General features: G+C 33.4%; 1 protein-coding gene across 2 annotated transcripts in view; it reads left to right on the forward strand.

Annotated features, from left to right (window-relative positions):
• Window positions 1–21,871, forward strand: part of ANTXR2 (ANTXR cell adhesion molecule 2) — a 161,121-nt gene that overhangs the window by 22,955 nt on the left and 116,295 nt on the right. For both annotated transcript variants that reach the window (XM_008957660.5, XM_003832274.6), the window contains exons 8-10: window positions 15,921–15,981; window positions 18,474–18,572; window positions 20,357–20,426. In XM_008957660.5, coding sequence (XP_008955908.1) covers window positions 15,921–15,981; window positions 18,474–18,572; window positions 20,357–20,426 — 230 coding nt within the window. The remainder of the gene's footprint in view (window positions 1–15,920; window positions 15,982–18,473; window positions 18,573–20,356; window positions 20,427–21,871) is intronic.

Consider the following 21,871-nt stretch of genomic DNA (forward strand, 5'->3'; position numbering starts at 1 on the left):
TTGTTCTCTCTCCCCTCTAAAATCCAATGACCAAGATGGTCTGGTCCCCTTAATGTAAGATATCATATATTGTTAAGACATTATTTGTCTAGAATTAATTTCTTAATAGCAAAGATTAAGAAAGTTTTATTTTGGAGCCTTTCTTCATGGTAGTTAAAAAAAGAAGAAACACTGTAGTAGTTCTGCTTTTACAACTCAAAAATCAAGAGGCTGAAAAAGGCCTTTGTTATGAACATCCTGCACGTTAAAATTTTAATGCCTTCTCTAAAATGTATTTGATCCAGAAAATCATTTAAGCATTCTATTTTAATTTTGGGGAAAATGCATTGTTTTAGTATTTTTAGATTTCTATCCAGGCAAACATGGTATGTAACAGTTTTGGGGAATATTGATGTAATTTCCAATCTTAGCTAGTTGCATATGAAGGTTTGTAATTCATTATCTCAAGTATATACTGGAAGGAAACATTTCTTCTTTTTCTCCTTTTTTTCCTCAATGAGCTCATTCTTTCATTAGTTCATTCACTGAGCCCTTACTCTTCTTAAGGCATTGTGTTATGATTAGAAGAAGGATATAAACTTGAATAAGACATATTCTCTCTAAAGGGGCTTGAAATGAATGATTATTTGAGGTTTGGAGTATGGTAGTCCCCTGAAAGATTTACAAAGCATTGTGGACATTTAGAGGAGGAAAATTTCAGTGAGTCACCTTAGGGGATAAGAAATAATCTTATAACGCAATTGGTGTTAAATGCCAATGTGCCTATAGTGTAAGGTGACATAAAGACAAAATAGGTTTAGTTATGCGAAGTTATGGGAGGCCTTTCATTGTGAAATTTGAACTGGACTCTGACAACTGGGATAGATTTAATGAGAAACAAAGAGCACAGAACTTCAAGAACTATCTGAGCTGAGTGGCTGAGGCGTAGGCTGGAATGTGGTTTGGCTAGGATCATGGAAGGTATGGGGGATAAACATTGACGGGTAGCGTGGATTCAGATTATGGAGACTTTCACATACTTGTTTTGAGAATTCGCTCATATTTCATAAATAAGTAGGAAATTATGGAAGATTAATTTAGAGCATGGGATTTATATAATGGCCATGCAGGTTTAGGAAGAGTACTCTTATAATAATGTACAAGATGATTTGGAAGATGATGATGTGTTATAAGTATTTTGCTGTCATCCTTGTGAGACACGATGAAAGGAAGCACAGCATAGTGGAGACAAAATGCAGTTGGGAATAGGAAAACCTGGGTGTGAATTCCAACTCTGTCTTGCCAAGTGACCTGCGGTATGTCCTGCAATGTAATTTCTCTGAGTTTTAAAACCCTCAGTCAAATGGGAATAGTGATTTCCATTTTGTTGTTTTATTTTTTAAATTAAATGAGATAACAATTGAGAATGACCTAAGTTAGAAGGGCTTGGCTTTAAATCATTTGGTAGAAAGCTAGGCATGGCAGGAAACTAACCCAGGGCTAATGATGGGGCTCCTGATCCTTCTGTCGGGCAGTCCACTGAGAGAGATGACCCCCAATCTACTTAAACAAGGTCTTAGGTACAAAAGGACATGGCACTGACATGTAAGAGGATCAAATTTAGCATGTGAGTCATGACAACAAGGATTTTTAGATAGTGTAGCACACAAAGTCAAGCATTTGGATGTGCGCTGGTATTAAATCCTCAAGCCGTAAGATCAGGACCTAGCCAACAACTTGGAAACAAAATTCAGTATTCCCATGACAAAAGCTATGTAGAATTTCTGGACCCCACATTCAGAGGAGAGACACAATTCCTGTGGTGGGACTTACAGTACTAATTAGAAATTCAGAGAAGAAACTCAGTAGTTTTGGAAGAAACAGTGGATTATCATAGTTCCTTAGGGATTATTCTTGGCACTGGGATTCTGTCTTTCGCAATGGAACTAGGTCAAGGATCATGAGGGAAGCACCTAATAACCTCTTTATTCTGGCAAGCATCATGTCAGGAACAGGGTGGGGCTAAACCTTCAGGTATAAAATCTTTGACTCTTGTTGAGCTGGGCTCCGAGAGACATGGCAAATATGAGCTGTCCAATGTTAATTATTGTTAGTATTAGGATGGGCAGTGAAACTGGAAGTAAAACGTTAAATTTGGGAAGCATTAAAATATTAGTAGAATTTGAGAGCTCACTGGCTATAGGGTTCAAGAGACAGAGAGAGGAGTCAAAAGTAACTTGGGCATTCTGTCCCTGACTAAGATGAATGACTAAGAATAGAGCAAAAATTGTTTTTACAGAGGGGACAAGAGGGTTATTGTACAAAATGGAAGAAGGCGTAGGGCAGAGGGGGAAGTTGATTTGAGCTTGAGAACAAAAGCCCAGTGGGGGATATCCTTTAGGGAGTTAGAGGCCAGGTGGAATGGAAAGGCTAGAAAACCCTACTGTCATTATGCTTCCTCATTTTCTTTCTCCCCTCCCATTGTCCACAGACACAAGCACATATATATATTCTCTTTTTCACTTTCCACTTCAGATTATCTTTAAATCCTTGGAATGTTAAATTATTTTTGTGTTCTTGGGAAGGTGATTGCATGACTTATATTTGAAAATGAAATTTTATTTGAACTAGTAAAGGTCAGACTGAGATGTGAGTACCCTGTGGGTTCTAGTTCAATGTTTCATAATGCAGACTATGGAAGATAACATTAAAAATAAAAGAAAACCACAGATTGGTGAATAATATGGAAAGAATAAAAATCAAAATGTTCTGTGCCCTTCCTTGTGTAAAAACAGGACCATGGGATGTTTCACTATTTGGAATTATTCCCACATTTTTTTTTTAAAGAATACCTCAGAAAGTATTAAGCAGAAAGAAATAAATCAGTTGTGAAGCATGTTTTATAAATAACCCTTGTCCAAAAGAATTGAGAACACTACATCCTAGGTGATGGTAGTTAATGCCAGAGTTTCTAAGTTTTTAATGGGAAAGTATACAAGCATAAATAGGAAGGGAACGATCATCCATACATTTAGGACATTTAAATAAACCTGAATTTGATAGTTTCTAAAGGGAAAAGTGAAATTTCAAAAAGTACCTACATTCATAGTGCTGGAGATATAAGCTTCATTTCACTTTTGGAGTGAAATTTTTTTCTCAGTAATGTCTGTTGTTGTTTGTTCTTAGAAAAATATCTAAGAAGAAAAGTGTCTAACACTATATTTTATATTGTCTAACACTATATTTTAATGGAATGAGAAGACATTGCAAACACATTTTCTCTTAAGGCAAATCATTTTCATAGAAGAGGGAACCTAATAAACACTCTGATAATACCTTAGCTTAAGTGATTTTAGCACACTCTGCTATGAATGTTGACCACTTAGTTGTGAAAACTTCTATTTGTAAAATTACGGTTTGATGAAAAACCTGAAGCCTGAGCAACTATAAAGATACATTCATAGGAGAAACAAAAATGGTAGGACTTACTCAAAACTGGAAACCAATTTTCAGGACTCCTCTTAAAAAGGACTGGCTATAATGTAAGAATAACTGTATATCAGGTTATTCTAGGCTTCTCTTTGTCCAAGGATCATTAGCGCTGAATGTAGATGAGGTATTTCATTATAATAACTTTCACATTAATGGTATGAAGGTTGAAACTGTATTGCCCCAACTCCTGTTTTTTTTTTACCTAATGCTTAATCTAGTGTTGGGTAAGTAGTCATTGCTTAATTCATATTTCTGAATTATAAGTAAATAAAATCTATGCAAGTTTTTGAAAATATTCTTATATTTTTATAATATAGTTATGGTATATTGGAGCATTAAAAATTAACTTCTGATTCCATGTGCATTAGATAAATAAATAAAATGAATAAAAATCTATACAAGTTCTTAAAAATGTTTTTATATTTTTCTAATGTAGTTATGGTATATTTGAACATTAGATAATTAACCCCTGATTTCATATAAATTTGATTTCATCCTCATATGTATGTTTCACTGTATTAAGACTCTTTTGATTTCACATGACAAGAACTCAGTTAATAATAGTTTAAGGAAAAGAAAAATAGAATGTTACTGGCCTGTAACTAGGTGGTCCAGAGAGGGAAATTACCTCAGGTACAGCTGGATCCAAGGAATCAATCATGTTGTCAGGGTCTTCTCTCTCAGTAAGTTTTGCCTATGTTTCTGTTTGCCTCATTCCTTGTTTAGATGAATGGTGGTGAACTGTAATTGCAAAAGGAGGCTTACATGGTCCTCAGCAAGTATATTGGAAAGTGAGGGGTGTTGTCTTTGCATCAGTGTATAGGGTCCCAGATAAGAACTCTAATTGATTCGGTTGAGTCATGAGCTCATTCCTGTACCAATTCTGTTGGGGGCAAGGGAGAGAGGGAGAAGAAGGTACTATGATTCACAGCCTCATTAGGACCACATGGAGTGGAAAAGAGTTTCCCAAATAGAAAGGGGCACTATTCATAGAAGTGTAAGGGTGCAAAAGTGTCCAGGGTAGGAACAAAAAAATCAGTAGTGATGACAGCTCACTATATTCAAATACATTTAAAATATTTTGACATATATTCTAAGAAGACACCCCATTCCTCCGAAATCCCACTTGATAATAAACATAGAAAGTTTCCTTTAAATTATTCATTTTATTAACTGATCTTATTTTGGCCTCTACTGTCCAAAGCTGTATTTGTATTTGCATGAAAATATTCCCTAATAATATTATTATTTTCTTTTTTAAAAAAAAAATTTGGTTGGGATTGTAGTTTAAGAAAATTAAATCCACTTTGAATAAATAAGTACAGCTTTGTGATAGTTTGTGAGAAAACTAAACTAAACTGATGACATTTGGTTACACAGATAAAATGAAATTCCAAATTTTAATTTCTTAACATTAACCTGTTGGACTATAAAAGATGTCCTACAGAGGCTTACCTGCTCTTAAAAGCAGATTTAATTGAGTGGAAGGAAATTGAACAGGTGCAGAAAATGGTTAATATTTGTGACCAAATGTACCATTTGGTGTACATTATGAGGGAAAATGTACAATTTCTCAATTATACTTCATTTTCCCCAAATATAATAATTCTCAGTTGATTCAGAAGCATTTGTTGGGTACTGGGCTGTGTTCAAGACACTTTGCTGTGTTTTGTATTACCAAAATGGGTATGGTCCCCAGACTCTTCAGAGCTTACAATTTTTAGGATGTGTATTTGGAAAATTAATAGAAGAATTAATAAGATATTTTTTCTATTATTGTTGCATAGGGAAACATTTCATTTGCCATCCTGGATTTCTGAAAAATCAAATGGAATAAATATAGACTAAGACTGCTTGGCAGATATACTTCATGTCTTAGTAAAACAAGAAAGTGGGCAAATAAGGCTAATACAAAATAATGTTTGCATCAGAGTGAAAATTATACCAGGAACAAGTTTCTTCAAATTCTGAAATAGTCTATTTATTATTATTTTATCTCATAAGTTCAAGGCAGTTTTTATAGGAAGCTTATTTATATTCTAAGCTAGCATTAAATGATTATTTTGAGTTTGTGGTGACCAAAGACAACAACAACAACAGCAAAACCAAAAAGTAGAGGCAGATAAACTTGTTTCCAATCACAAACTATGCATTTTTGGAATTTTTTCTATATTGTAATGAAACAGCAAGACTGCTAATATGATTTATTTTAAATATCAGAATTGTGAGATGTGGAAGAAACTAAAGTTTTAAAAAAGATTTATTATATGAGAGTATGTTCATCAACAATGCAATCAGAACTATCCATCTGTTTTGTTTGGAGCTCAGAAGACTAAAAGACAATGAGTATGATTTACCTTCTTCCACAGATCTCTTAGGGTAAAAGTTTGTTTAGAAATTTGTCATGTGTGCTTTTATTCCTTGCTTACTTGCAAGACAGAAGAGAATCCATATTTAGAAACTAGTCAGAGTGGTGTGTGCTGTATTGAGCAACTGATATTTTGAAGCTCTAAGCATTTTTAAGGAATGAACTCAACCAAAACGTGATTATAAAATAGCAATTGTTCTTAGTTGAAGTATTACCCCTTAGAGAAAAATATATTTGGCTGGGGTGTTTGGAAGCCATAGAAAATATAAAAATCACACATCTGAATATTAAAAGGTAAAAAGGAAACAAGACAAGAGGATGAGAAACACCTTTCCAGTTGTTTTTGCTGCTTATGTTATGCAGTTGGATGTCTAATTACTAAAGCTTCATTTTGTTAGACCTTTAAAACTAATACTTTTCATATATTTTTCCCTGATTTAAACTTGAAATCTTTTTGTATTGGGGATGAATCCTTTAGTGTTTAAAGCTGCTCAATGAGTCAGGAAAAAAAAAAAAAACTTGCTTTTTAAGACTCTACTACCCTTGCCAATATTTTCTGACATGCTGTGGGTCATGGAAATTGGCAGTTTCTATCTGTTAAGGACACGCCTGGAGCACTTGTAAATTATTTGTGATGATCGGTTGCCAGTGATGTTATAGATCCAAAATCAGTGTCAAAAAATTATTGCTGAGATGCATATTTAGAATTTTTAATAGATTTGTAAAAATTTTGGAGAACTTTAGGTAGCACATGTGAATGTATATATAAAGAAATAATCTATTTTGGGGAGGAAAAAGCCTTATTATTTAGAGTTGATCCTAAAAAATGTTATTACAGAGGAAACCATTTAATGGGAGTTAATACCCCTTTTCTCTTTTTATATATTCTACCTAAAATAAGACTTTAAAAAAAAGATAACACATAACTTAAGTTTGTTTCTCTTCATGTTGTTTTTGTTTTTGTTTAGTTTTGCATCTGGTCCAATATGCCTTATAGGTACTCTTAATTACCAAAATTTGAATTTATCCAAATAATTTTTTTTCACTATATGTAACTGAAAATACGCTTTGATTAATTCAAATAACTTCTCAGTAAGCTCTGTATCTTTTTACATGCATAACTCTTAGTGTTATATGCTCTGTTTTTTATCTTATAGTCATAATGGCCATGCTTCTTATTAAAAAGTTTTGCATTTACTTTTTAATTAAATAGAATAAACATTCATTGAGTAGCTGCTATTCATAAGATATTGCGCTATATACTTTTTATATTAGATTGAATTTTGAATATGTGGTATTATTCATTTTAAAAGTTTTTATTTCATTCTTCTGGAGTGGACTGCGTTCTGTTTTCCAGATATAGTATCCTTCCTGTTGCCACTTAGAAATTAGAAAAAAAATATGGATTTTAAAATATGTCTAGGCTTATATTAATTGTGGGAAGTGTTTTTGTTTTGGTCAAGCTGGGTGGTTGATCTTCAAGTCCTAAGGTCTAGCTCATAGATGTTTCTCTCAAATTCACCATAAACTTCAAAGACAACATAGGTCCTAAATAATATTGTGATTTTATCTCCCCATCTTAATTTATTGCATGATAAATTATTATCTTGGATCGACACCAACTACAACTCTCCACAAATCCCATATTACTTTAAATACCAGAAGAAAAGGCCATAACTATATCCATTGTGTATGTTTTTCAGGACATGATATTGCTTTTATTACTTCTTATGTGTCCTGCGTTTGTTATTATAGCATGTGTCTTTTATGTAAACATATTCAGGAACTTACAAGATCTCAATCAAAGTATGATTCCACATGTATCATGAAACCTCTAAGAAAGAAGAAATTAAGTCAAGGTTCTCACAAAACTCATGCCTTCTGATGATTTCTGGTTATTTTTGCTATGGATGTTTCCTTGACAATACCAGCAATTTGTCTTTACCGTCAGTTATTATTCAATAGTTATAAAAACTTGATTGTAACCATATAGGCAAGCAAGATAAGAAACTTCTTTGTAGCCAGTTGGATTCTTGGAGTATTTGTCCCTCTGACTTAGCGTTGGTTCTCAACCTCCAGCAAACCTTGCCAATTCTGATTCTAGAGTGAATTTCTGCCTCTTGTCATGTAGAAAGGAGATTTGGCCTTTGGTGAACCCATGCATCCTGACCATATTATACTAGATATAGACTCGATGCAAATTAATTTGGGACATTCCTAGAGTGTCCAGGCTTAAACACTGTTCTGATGCTTCATTCAAGTTGGGCTTCAGAGAAGAGACAACAGCAGAATCTACTTTCATCTCCTGCCAAACATCTATAATCTCAAGGAGGCCAGCAGGCAGGGCAGTCACAGCTGACTCTTACGGCTGGATCTGGACTTGCTGCTAACTGAAAACAAACCCAGAGGGATACATAAATAGCTTTATCTTATCCTACACTTCTCCCTTGCCAAATAGAAAAATTCCATGAAATTAGTTAGCAGTGTTCCCTGAACTATTGGGAGTATTTTGCTTATCTGAACTGTATAAATAATGCATCAAAATTTTATACGATCAGTTAGAAGCAACAGAAAATGTCATTATAATTTATAAGGGGTTAATGTTATTATCCCATCAGCAGTTTTATCCCAAAAACTTAGCAAAGGGAAAAATACTTGGGTTTTGAATTTCTCATGTTAATACATGACAGACTTTTTACCACACATTTTAAAGGAGGCATTCAAGACACATCTTAAGTAGGAGAGAAGGTTTCAGTGAGAAAGGATAGTGACTGTTATTGCAGAGATCAAATATTTAAAACTAGGCATTTAATTCACTAGCACAATAGGTTGGAATGCAGCCATTTTATACCAAATATCAGAATTTAGAACTCAATATGTTTTTAAAAATTCCATATTTGTATAAATTTTTGGGGTACAAGTGTAATTTTGTTACATGAATATTTTGCTTCAGGATGAAGTCAGAGCTTTTAGTATGGAATAAGACACATTGTACCCACTAAGTAATTTTTCATCCTCCACTCCCCTCTCTCCCCCAGGCTTGTTAACTCTTTTCTATTGTATATTTTTAGCAGACTATCAGCACAAGTCTTACAGATAGTATTGTGTATACCAATAGCTATTTTGCCTAGACGGATTCCTCCTAGAAGTTCATACCTTTATCTTCTGCCTATTCTGTGCCCTCTGAGAACAACCATCGGTTAAAAAGGTTTTAGAGACCCTGTGATTCACAAATATAAGAGGGAAAGAAACTAAGAAAAGGAACAACAGAGAAATTGGCCTTATAGGTAGACTTGTTTTTGCAATGTTGGGATCCCATTTTAGATTTTCCCTCATGCTGCTTGCATTTCTTGCTTTAAAATTTTTAGACTGCCTGAATTTCCATGCACAGTTATTTTTCATAGCTTAACAAACATCATTTTGAGTTTACAATATTATCAATTCACATATTCACATTCAATATAAAGTGTGAATGAGTTCATGAGATAAGAATAGGTACAATAAAATGGAGTATTTTGGGAGATAAAGGAAACCTATATAGAGAGCATATTTAGAAAAGAAGTAACTGTGTGTGTCTAGCAACCTAGGTGAGACAGTGAGGGGGAGAGGACCAAAGGCTAACATTCCGTATGAAAAATGTACCCAATGTCTGCTCCATGTCCAGAAAAAGTACAGAGAAAGAAAGAAAAACACCCCCAAACTTCTGCCTCACATTTCTGCTCCCAACTCAGGTAAATTCTAAAATTTTAGAACTATGAAACCTAGATGTCATTCACATAGTTAGTAAAGAAAATGTGTTCTAAGATCATATAACAAATTTAATTTTTATAAACGGAGTTTTGCAGTTTTCTAAGTGCCTGTTGTCTTCAAAAACCAGAGTTAGGGCTTGTGGTAGCTTGTTGTTCTAGTATGGCCTCTTTTGTCTTTTAGGTTCTGAATGATGCTGAGAAGTAAAAACTATGTATTTTTATCTGTGCAAAACAAATTTGAGATAGAAAGCATTAATACAGTAAGACAAGAAAGAAACATAATAATAAGAGAGAGGGCCTTAAGTATTTGGCTATCTTATAAGTTACTAATTCATAGAATGATTAAACATTTTAAATCCAAAGTCAATGGCATTAGGAATTTTAAAACAAACATACATTCTATTACAAAGATACATGCATGCGTATGTTTATTGCAGCACTATTCACAATAGCAAAGGCATAGAATCAACCCAGTTGCCCATCAATGATAGACTTGATTAACAGAATGTAGTACATATACACCATGGAATACTCTGCAGCCATAAAAAGGAATGAGATCATGTCCTTTGCAAAGACATGGATGGAGCTGGAAGCCATTATCCTCAGCAAACTAATGCAGGAACATAAAACCAAACACTGCATGTCCTCACTTACAAGCGGGAGCTGAACTGTGAGGTCACATGGACACAGGGTGGGGAACAAGACACACTGGGGCCTGTTGGGGGTGGGGTGGGGAGAGAGAGAATATTAGGAAAAATAGCTAATGCATGCTGGGCTTAATACCTAGGTGACAGGTTGATGGGTGCAGCAAACCACCATGGCACATGTTGACGTATGTAACAAATCTGAACATCCTGCACATGTACCCCAGAACTTAAAATAAAAATTAAAAAAAAATTTTGAGAAAAAAGGAAAGAAGATCCTAACAAATAAAAGCAAAAGCTTCGTGATATACTTTCGAGGATAAGGAATAAGCCAGATTTTAGATTGTTTTTGGTAGCATTACAGGAGTCCAGACAAAACAGGCAGATACATTTCACTAGTTTGTTAAGAGTTAGATTTTGTAATGGTTAGATTATCCATCACAAACCTGGAGGGTGGTGGAAGGTGCTGGCTAGAAGAATGGGGTTTGGACTCAATAAAACCTGGGGACAACCTAGTTAAGAGCTAATTCTTCTAGGGCAGTTAAAAAAATCTTTCTAAGCCCCAGTTTCCTCATCAATAAAACATGGATAAAAATATTTGTTTATTAGACTTATGAGGATTAGCTGAAAAAAATTCATAAAAAGCACTTAGCATAGTTGCTGGAACATAAGTGCCCAATGAATGGTTAACTATTATCATTTAGAAATTCTTTTGAATTTTGGACTACTGATACTTGTACTTAATTTAGAAAATTTGACTTTTTGTTACCTATATTAATGTTTGAGGACTTAAAACTAGGGATTAGGTAATAAGGTATATAATTTTTTTATTTGTAAATACTCCTTAATACTAATATTACTTTTTGGGTGAACAGATGCTTCGATAGTATACTTTTTCATGGTGATATCAGGTTCTTTGCCAATATGTGTGTGTGTGTGTGTATATGTGTGTGTGTGTGTGTGTCTATGCATGCGTATATATCCCCCAAAATATCAAATGATGAAATTTTGCATTTAGTGTGTGCATGACTTAACATACCCTAGATTTATTAAGCACTTGATTTATCTTTAAATTTGATCTATTGGTCTATGGTGCTGTTAGCTCTCTCTAATATCAGCTAAGGCTATATTTAGTAGAAACTATTTTCTTTTACTATTGAAACATAATGATGACAGCATATATTAGAGGGAAAGTCCTTACAATTTTCTCTCTTGTACCGATGATGGAGTTGCAAAGTATTAAAGATAATTTGCCATTTATTGTGGATGGGACACCTGATCCAATGTTCAGTCAGTAATATTATTTAATTTGGCAAAAATTAACTAGAGTGTTTAGAATGTTTCTCCTCCTTGTCAGTTGTTTAGAGATGACAGTTTTAATATAATAGACTCATTTTGGTTTATTCTATTTTTTCTTTCCTTTCAATTTTTATTTTAGATTCAGGAGGTACATGTGCAGGTTGTGCAGGTTTGTCACCTAGGTGTATTGCATGATACTGAGGTTTTGGGTCCAGCTGATCCCATCACCCAGGTACTGAACATAGTACCCAATAGCTGGTTTTTCAACCCTCATCTCTCTTCCTTCCTCCCCCATCTAGTAGTCCCCAGTGTCTACTGTTCCCATCTTTATGTCCATGAGTACCCAATGTTTAGCTCCCACTTATAAGTGAGAACATGCAGTCTTTGGTTTTATTTTCTTGCATTAATTCACTTAGGATAATGGTCTCCAGCTGCGTTCATGTTGCCTCAAAGAACAATATTTCATTCATTTTTATGGCCGTGTTTTATTCCATGGTTTCTATGTGCCACATTTTCTTCATCCAGTCCACTGTTGAGGAGCACCTAGGTTGATTCCATGGCTTTGCTGTAAACAGTGCTGCGATGAACACGCGATTGCTTTTTGGTGGAAGAATTTATTTTCTTTTGGATATGTATCCTGTAATGGGATTGCTGGGTCAAATAACAGTTCTAAGTTCTTTGAGAAATCTCCAAACTGCTTTCCACAGTGGCTAAACTCATATTACCACTAGCGGTATATAAACATTCCCTTTTTTCCACAACCTCACCAGCATTTGTTGGTTTTCGACTTTTTAATAATAGCCATTCTGATTGATGTGAGATGGTATCTCATTTTGGTTTTAATTTGCATTTCTCTAGTGATTAGCAACGTTGTGCATTTTTTTGTATGTTTGTTGGCCACTTGTATGTCTTCTTTTGAGAAGTGTCTGTTCACCCATTTTGATATCTTGAACATTTCAATTTGTATAATTACTTGGTGAGAATAGACTATTAACTTTTGTTTTTGTAAAACTGTTCAAAAAATTTATGGTGCAAACTATTTGCATTCAGACATCAAATTATTTTGATTTCTAGTTGTTGCTTTCTTAATATTGGAACATGGTAAACTCTAGATGGAAAAGAACAAATTTAGAACAAATTTTATTTTCTAAAAATGCATAAATTCTCTTCTTACTCTTCTCCCTCCTCTCTATTTTTCATTTGGAAATGGTTTTGGTGAAGTTTGTTTCAAATTATAGATTTCTGGATTTCCAACATTCATAATTTATGGAAGAAATAGATGCCTCATCACATAAATTAACTTTATCCTGACTCATCTGTGTCCTAATATGATTTTTGGTTTGTTAATATGACTTTTTAATATCCTCATTAATTTATGTGTTCAATGTTTATTCCTTAAGCATTTATTGGTCGTACCGAAGGCACAAAACAATGTGTAAGGCCCTGAATTTGCTGTATAGTATAATTCAATCTCATTTCTTTCCTCAAAAAGTTTGTTTTCTAGTAGAAGAGTTGAGTTATGCACTAATAATATAATTTAAGGTCCAAACAGTTTTTTTTTTTATAAATAAAACAAACTTTAGAGAGGAGCATATGCCATGGAAATTCAATTAGGTAACATTAGATTGTGATACCAATGTTATGACTTGTGCTCTCACTACTTGCTTTTCAATGAATGTGTTACCTGAGTCACTTTTCCATTCAATTATATTATTTTTAGAAAAACTTATTTTATTAAAATAATTATGAATATTGAATTAATGTAAATGTATTGTTATTAGCAAATGTAAGCTATACTGTTTACTGCAGGATATATCTAACATTAGCTATCCTTAATCTCTGCTTAATTTAACTTGATTTCTTTAAACTCAGACTTTAATAGAACATAAATTGTTGAATCATCCTGAACCTCTTCTTTAAAATTAAAATACCTTATAGGGGATATACAGGGCCTGGCTCCAAAGATGTAGATCACCAACAGTCCTGGAGGGTGTTTGTTCTTCAGCCTTAAAGAGATCTCCTTAGGAGAATTGCTCATTTGATATTGCTATTGGAACTCTCATTTATTTAGAAATGTTTTGATGGATTGGATCAAATTAAAAGACCAAGTCAACATATGCACAATTATCTTAAATATTATGAAATCTGATTGACTTATGGTCAGTGCTGATAGAAGACAGAAAACAAATATAAAGTTACAAATTTACTGAAGTCATTCTGGATGCATGTTTTTTGACATGATCTTTAGAAAATCCTTTTGTAATTTTTTGATTTACTTTATTCTGAGGAATTGTAGAGAAATGGTTTCTATTGCCAATAGATGTAATCTTTAAGTGCCTCATAATTTTCCTGAGTACTTGAAATATTTTTTCAGTAATACTGATAAAGCTATGGCTAAATAACTAATAAAGAGATTGTAAACTGAAAGATGCAATTAGTCTTCTTAATAAGATCTGTTTTAAGATAAATTCCTTCAGGACTGATGACAGACAAAATAGATTTGGGGGTTTTGTGTTTTCCTTTAACCTTCCATTTTGATGGTTCACTGTTGTCACTGTTATCTCAGATTGGCCAAAGCTATAGCTATAATGCCCATTTTTGTTAGTTGGAACCTTTTCAGCTTCATATTCCTTTGCAAATCTTTTCTATTCTATTTCCTTCAGAGTCTTGTTATCTGAATTATGTCCAAATTTTTAAAGATGTTAGTGATTTGAAATACTACCCTTCCAAGAGGACACATTAACCTTTAACAAGAGTTCTTAATTCTTGAATCCATAAAAGTGAATATTGGTTATTGTAGATAAAGTAGCAGACCAAGAGGAGGTATTTGGGTGCAGAAAGGTCTTTGAGTGCCTATGGAATCTCTTTGGTCATTTCTGGATTTAAATGGGCCTCATCTGCAGTTTCTCGGATATAAAATTTTACGAGGTTTGTTTTCTAATCACAAAATCCTCAATCACTATGTGAAAAGTTGAGTTTATTGGAAAGTTATCTTAAAAAGTACAAATTTTCCCTCTTTTCAGAGATGTATATTCAGCAACAAAGTTCCATGATTTGACACAGTTGATTTTAGGGGCTGAGAACTTATAGTTTCGCTGTTATTAAAGAAAGCACGGAAAGCATGTCTATTTCCTGCTACAGTCCTTACTTCCTATTCTAGTTATGAAAAGGAGATGCTAGAAACTGCTGTAAATAATCTGTCTTCAACTTCTGCCAAGAAAGGAATGTCAAGAAAGGAATTCTGGAGATCATCTGGAATTTGTCTGACTGATAATATAGTGCAGAGCAGTTCTAAAAATAAAGACAGGATTGTTGTCCATGAGGAGCAGCGTATTTCATCATTGTTTTTCAGTTGTAGCCTTGTCCCTTGTGTGGTGGTTTCTGTTTCTCAGAACAAGCTAAGAAGAGCAGTTCTGTTCCTGTGTTCTGGGAATGCTTGAGTACGGAGTCTGTGTTTTTAAAAAGAATATTGGCTCATATAAGGAGTCTATGTTCTGCAATTGTAATTTTTTATGCATGTAAGAGGGACTAGCACCCACAGGAATTAAGCCTGAGAAATGGGATAGAAATGCCACTGTCCAATAAAGAGAAGTGCTTTTTAATTTTAATTTTAATTTTAATTTATTTATTTGTTTGAGACGGAGGCTTGCTCTGTCGTCCAGGCTGGAGTGAAGTGGCATGACCTCGGCTCATTGCTGTGTTAAAGCGATTCTCCTGCCTCAGCCTCCCGAGTAGCTGGGATTACAGGCACGAGCCACCATACCTGGCTCATTTTTTGTATTTTTAGTAGAGACAGGATTCACTATGTTGGCCAGGCTGGTCTTGAACTCCTGACCCCAAGTGATCCCTCTGCCTCGACCTCCCAAACGGCTGCGATTATAGGCATGAGCCACTGTGCCCAGTCAGAAGTGCTTTTTTATTCATATTATGTTGAACCACCGCACCCAGTCAGCAGTGCTTTTTTATTGATATTATATTGGTCTTCTGAACAGAAAACATAACAGCATTACTAAACAGGGGGTCTGATTTGTTATCTTGTTTTTGCTTGATTGGGAAAGTCAACATAGATTTTATGGCTGCAGGAAATTTTAGTTATCTATTCATACCCAAGGTTATCAGACTTTGAGACAATGCTCACTTTTCCTGTGCTTATCTGAATTTACTTTAATCAAATAAGGATCCTACAGTACATAATCTTAAAATATACCCTGAAATACAGTGCAGAAGTTTCCTAAGAACTTGGTACCTGTACACGCTATAGTTAATAGATTTTCTCTGAGATCTATTGAAGTATGGAGAAGACCTCAAGGTTATTACTAATCTTATAATTTACTTCACATTGTAATTTTAGATCTATAGCTTGGTAATCTTTTTTTTTTTCTTTTTTAGATACTAGCTCAGTCATGTACTGAAATCCTAGAATTGCAGCCCTCAAGTGTCTGTGTGGGGGGTAAGTGTTTAGAATTTAAAAATACCATGTAAGAAATTGTATTTTTTTCCTAGCTAAAATATATGATATGAAACTCATGTTGGAAAAAGAATAGCAAAATTAACTTTTTTGGCATCTTTTTTGTGTAAGAATTTTTAAATAATTCCTTGAAATATTTCTATTTTAAATTCAAATTTTTAAGATTGGAATGTTATTTTAAATAATGAGCATATTGTGTGACAGGCTTTTAGAATCTTCTGTATATTTAGTTCACGCTTGAGACCTTTCCTATGGCAAATAAAATAAAATATGAAATTGTTTCTTTTGTCTGATTATACAAACAGTCAGGTATATGTAGACTTTGAGCTCCACGCTTTGATGACCTGGACAAAGTACAGAATCTGCCAGCTCAGGGTACATAAGGAAGTGACTTATGGACGGATTGCAGGAAGGAAGCAGGTGGCTTTATCAGCTGGTGCTAAGCACATACTCAGGTTTTCACACCTCCCAGCCATCCTTGCCCAGACAGAGTGTGATTCTCTCTGGCCTATTTTGTTTCTTTTTCAAGCCTGACCTACAGTTCATTTTAACCTGACTTTACTTGAAAAAGGAAAAATATTGGGTCTGGTGGGGGAGAAAATATGTTGTGTAATGTACCATAGAGCCTCTCAGCCGGTTGTGTATGGTCTCACATTCTGCATCTTCTAGATTCCCTAATGAATGAATATGGAGATGTTTAAGGAAAGTAGTGCATCTGAACATCCCAGGGAAGGATTATCTTCCCTAACAGTGAAGGTTAATACATTTCTAGAGATAACAAAGAAAAATAAATGGAAAAATAATATTAAAATAGTAGCTGTTGTTTATTAAACTCCAATTTTGTGCTGAGGGTATACTGGGTTGTTTGCATTTATAATTTTACCTAATCCTTATAACAACACTATTGAAAGTTTTATACGTCCCTGGTTTACAGATGGGGAAGCTGAGGCAGAGACAGGTTCAGTACTTGCTACTAGTAATTACCCTGTTTGACCCTTTCCTGTCTGACTTGAATGCCCATACTCTTACCGAATCACATTTTACCTGCACTTTATTTTTTTTTATTTTTATTTTTTAATTATTTTTTTTTATTATACTTTTAAGTTTTAGGGTACATGTGCACATTGTACCTGCACTTTATTTTAACTTGCAAGTGAAATTCCTTTCATAACATAGTAAATGAAAAGTGCGTTGGCAGTAGTTTCTTGCATAGTTAATGACTATATTATACTTGTATTATGTTAGATATGAGAAGTTTTAGAGGACTGGTAGTGTTAAATTAAAATAGAGAACAGGCCTGAAGAAGCCTTAAGCAGGCAAAAACACTTAGGCCTCATAAGTAGCCCTAACCTTATTTGATTTACAAATATAATTGGAGTTTAATTTGAACTATTTATTGTCAATGCCTACATTAAGAAAAATAGAATTTAAGTGCAACCAATCAAAAACAACCAACAAACTTATATAACTAGGGACTTTCCACGTGATAGACCAAACAAGGCAACTGTGTAACTATAACCCGTCAAATACTTTCTTTGGTTTACTTCCACGTTGGTTCTATAAAAGCCTCCCCCTTGTATTCCCTTGGTAAAGCTGCCAAACCACTTCTGATTTGGATCTGTCTAATTCAAGAATCTTCTGCTCAAATAAACTATTTAAAATTTTATTTGTGCTTCAATTTACCTTTTAAATAAGTGTTAATCACTATTAAAATAGTTAGTATACTATCTTGCAGCTTAGCAGTAAACATTCATTGTCTGTCAAGATATTCAATCAGTTAACTTTCATTCCAGCCTATTCTCTCACTCTCTAACATGTTTTAGTGCTTGCTTCTACTATAAATAATGGTACAGTAAGTTAAATCAACTTTTGTGACTGGCCATCGATTATTAGTAATTCAAAATACGTGATCTTTTGATTATTTATAGGTTTGAAATAGAAAATGAATCAGGATTAGTAAGGTGAAGAAGTGGTTAAAGAAGAATTCTGTATGGAACTGGCATAGATTAAAGAAAGTACTACATATGACTTTTCTAAGAACTAAAAAATGTACATAATTAATTAGTTTTATTTACATTCCCAAACTTTAATACCTGAGAGTAGGGAAAAACAAAGTTTTTTTCCCCCTGGTATTTTCCTAAGGATAGAAATTGAGGAGGTTTGTATAGTATCTGTCTGGGAATGACTGTTAATGCTTCTGTTCTATACCTTGGTCACTACTGGGAATCACTTTGTTTAGAAAATAAAATAATGCATCCCCATGTGGCAGTGAATGGTATCTTCACTACATTTACCTAGAGGGTCTGGGAAAGCCAGCACAGTTGGAAATATAGAGCTATGTCTTCATTGCTATTAGTTAACTGAATAGTATGAAAAAAATTATTCTTTGCACCTTAATACTTTCATTTCAGCTTGTGTTTTTTATTTTTTTGGTAAAGCAGTGATTAAATGTTTATTTTTCCTTTTACTTCTAGAGGAATTTCAGATTGTCTTAAGTGGAAGAGGATTCATGCTGGGCAGTCGGAATGGCAGTGTTCTCTGCACTTACACTGTAAATGAAACATATACAACGAGTAGGTCCCCAGTAATCTCAGTGTTGTCTTAATCTCTGCAAAGCACATCAGCATCAAATGTTTTCTTTTTTTCTCCAACTAAAACTAACTGACATATTTTTTAATCAAAGAAGAAAGAAATGAAGTCTGAATGATAATACAAATAGTAGTGATAATTATTTAATAGTTATTTAATAATGGCAACATTTGTTTATAACTTAATAAATGCTGGACCCTGTCCTAACTTCCCTCATTGAACAGATGATGGTTTGTGGCTAAAAGAATGAAATTACTTGCATGTGGTGACACAGCTAATAATGGACAGAGCTGATATTTGAACCTACTTTTCCTGACTGTACTCTGTACCTACTGCATCAAACACATGATTTAATTGCTTCTTTCCTCAGGCTTCTTTCTTGTCACACCTGCCTTAAAATCTAATTATCTTCAGCTTCTCCCCTACTTGTTCCTTTTTTTCTTTCTTTTTTTTTTTTTGTAAATTGTTTCCTTTATCTAATTTCCCAATAATTTGTTAGTTTATTGAAGATAGTCTTTTTTTGCCTTATAGATTTTTGCATCTCAAATTCTCACCCAGCATAGTGTTGGTTGATAATTTTCATATTTATTGAATTGAGTTTTCATTTTCCCTACCTTTGACTTTTAAAAAAGCCAAGAGTACGTTTTTGTTTTCATTCTGAAAAAACCCTCCCTCTTAAATAGACCTTAGTTTTCTGAGCATCTTGAGTATCTATATAAATGTTTTTCCTTATTAATTATTATTTGCCCTTCAAAATTTATATTGTAAAGCAGACTTTATAACTTTGTAAACTCTGGTAGAGTTATTTTTTTAGATTCATCTGCCATTTTGCTGTTTATCTGAGTATAAACACTCCAATTAACACAGCTTTGGCCATACACACAGTACCTATTCAATATGTGTTTACTGAATTAAAATGGTAAGGATCTTAGCATGCTAAATGTCATAATTAATTCCTCTCTTTTCTATTAAGATCACAATTTTAGTAAGGCAAAAATTTACAAACTCTCTTCATAGTAGGTTCCACAATTGAGTAGGACAAGATAATTTTATTTTTATTCAGTAGTCATTTGTATCTAAGCATTAGCTTCACCTAGCTCCTTTTGATTACATATTTGAGTTCATTATAAAATAAACATATTTCATGTTTAGCTACATAAGATTAAGTTTATTAAAGTAAATCCTCAAATAAGTGAAATTGGTATTTTCCTCTTTTAGATTCTAGAATGATCAGTTTGACTAAGTAACTTTTCTGCATATTTCTAGTCTAAATCATTTTTCTCATATTTTATTAAAGTTACAAGGGTGATTTAAGTATGTGACTTCATAAAATGCATTTATTTATTGTAGACAAATGTTTTATTAAACTTGTGAAATAAGTTCATTTTCCTTTGGACATCTAACTTTCACCTTCCTTCATCTTTTCTAAAGTGTGCTTTAAAAATAATACAGAGCATTTGTTTTTAAAAATCTGAGATATTTAAAAAATTTAAGAGAAAATATATTTTATAGTATCTAGAATGGTATGTGAACTTAGTCTAAGTCAAAATAATCCTAACTTATGATTTACCAACACTATATGTCAATGGAGCATATAATCTCTTTCCATTTTTCATTCCCTTTCACTTCTCTTTCTTTAGTTTTTTTATGTTAATATATCTAGTATTCCACATTTGAACTCTGATTGAAGCATGCTGTTCATATTATTAATGAAACTGTGTGAGATGCATAAAACCCTTTACTAATTCAGTGGCATTTTATTTTCTAGGTGTAAAACCAGTAAGTGTACAGCTTAATTCTATGCTTTGTCCTGCACCTATCCTGAATAAAGCTGGAGAGTAAGTACTTAATTTAAAACAATTTTATAACATTTTTAGTAAAAAATTATTAGAAAATGGTGACATATACATTGGTCATTTTATTCTATCTTTTTTTGATATACAGAGCATTAAAAAGTAAGCCTCGGGCAAGCCACTTAACTTAGTACTAGGCAAGCAAGTTAGTACTTCAGCTATACTCTTAGTAGGTTGAAAATGCTAAAAAGTGTTTTAGCTAGTTCCTTCAATACTGATTAAAAGGCTCTATGAATATTTATCTGGATGGGTTTGAGAACTATTATTAGAATCTATAAATAATCAGAGCCATAAACATTATTTTAAACACACACACATGCACACACACACACATGTGTGTGCATACACACACCCAGTTCAAAAGTGAGATTTTCAATAATTACTATAGTATTTAATAAATATTGCGATTAAAGTGCCTCAAGAACATGGCTAAAAAAAGGCACACCTTGCACTAGGAAATACTTGTACATTTGTATTAACTTGTGCTTTGTGTTCCATTTCTGTTAAGGTCTATCTTTTCATCTTCTTTTGTGTGGCCAAAAAACCACGATATCTGCTAAAAAGAAAAATAAATTTAGTTTGGATGAAGGAGTCTTATTTGAATTGTTTATACACAAGTAATTCTACTGATAATTTAGTGTTCCCATTTGTGATTTTTTTCAGTTCTATGATGAAGCAAATGATTACAAATAGTTCAAATATTCTCTAGCCCAACAGTAGAGCATGTTTAAGATAGTTAATAGGATACAGTTTTCTAGGATCTCTTTATATAGATCTGATACTGAAAGCAGGGAAAAATTACATATACAAGGCCACAATCCAAAATCTGGATTAGTATTTAGAGACTGAAAATGATATTTTCCTCTATGAAACTAAGAAAATCATTCTAGCATTTTTAAGCTGACTTTTATCTTTTGTGGATACTTAAATATTCAAGATATCTATCGCACATCACTTTTGGTCATGCAAGTAAATTGCAGCAGTATCAGCTTTCTGTTTTAAATAGATTCAAAGAAGCTGCACAAGATGGCTTACAAAACTAAGAGTATTATTCGTTTTCTGTATCATGTAATAATCTATGTTATTGACAACATGCCTGTGGCTAAATTAAATTGGCATTGGAATTTGAGGCAAGTCAGTTTCTTGTGGAGCCATCTTAACCCCAAGCACACTGTAGGACTCAATGGCTTTCTGAATAATCGTGTCTGTATTAGCCATGATACATCTATTGACTTAAAGTTTAGTCTTGTTTTACTGAATCTGTAATTCCAGGTTGGTCCTCCTGAATATTCCCCCAATCTATCTCCCAAACTGTATTTTCCATTTTAGTTATTGGCAGCTCCATCATTTTTGTTGTTCAGGTAAAAATCTTTTGAGTCATTATTGATTTCTTTCTCTCTCTTAGACCCAGTCTATCAACAAATCTTAGC

Source organism: Pan paniscus, chromosome 3, assembly GCF_029289425.2.
Source record: "Pan paniscus chromosome 3, NHGRI_mPanPan1-v2.0_pri, whole genome shotgun sequence".
In the NCBI taxonomy this organism is placed as follows: Eukaryota; Metazoa; Chordata; class Mammalia; order Primates; family Hominidae; genus Pan; species Pan paniscus.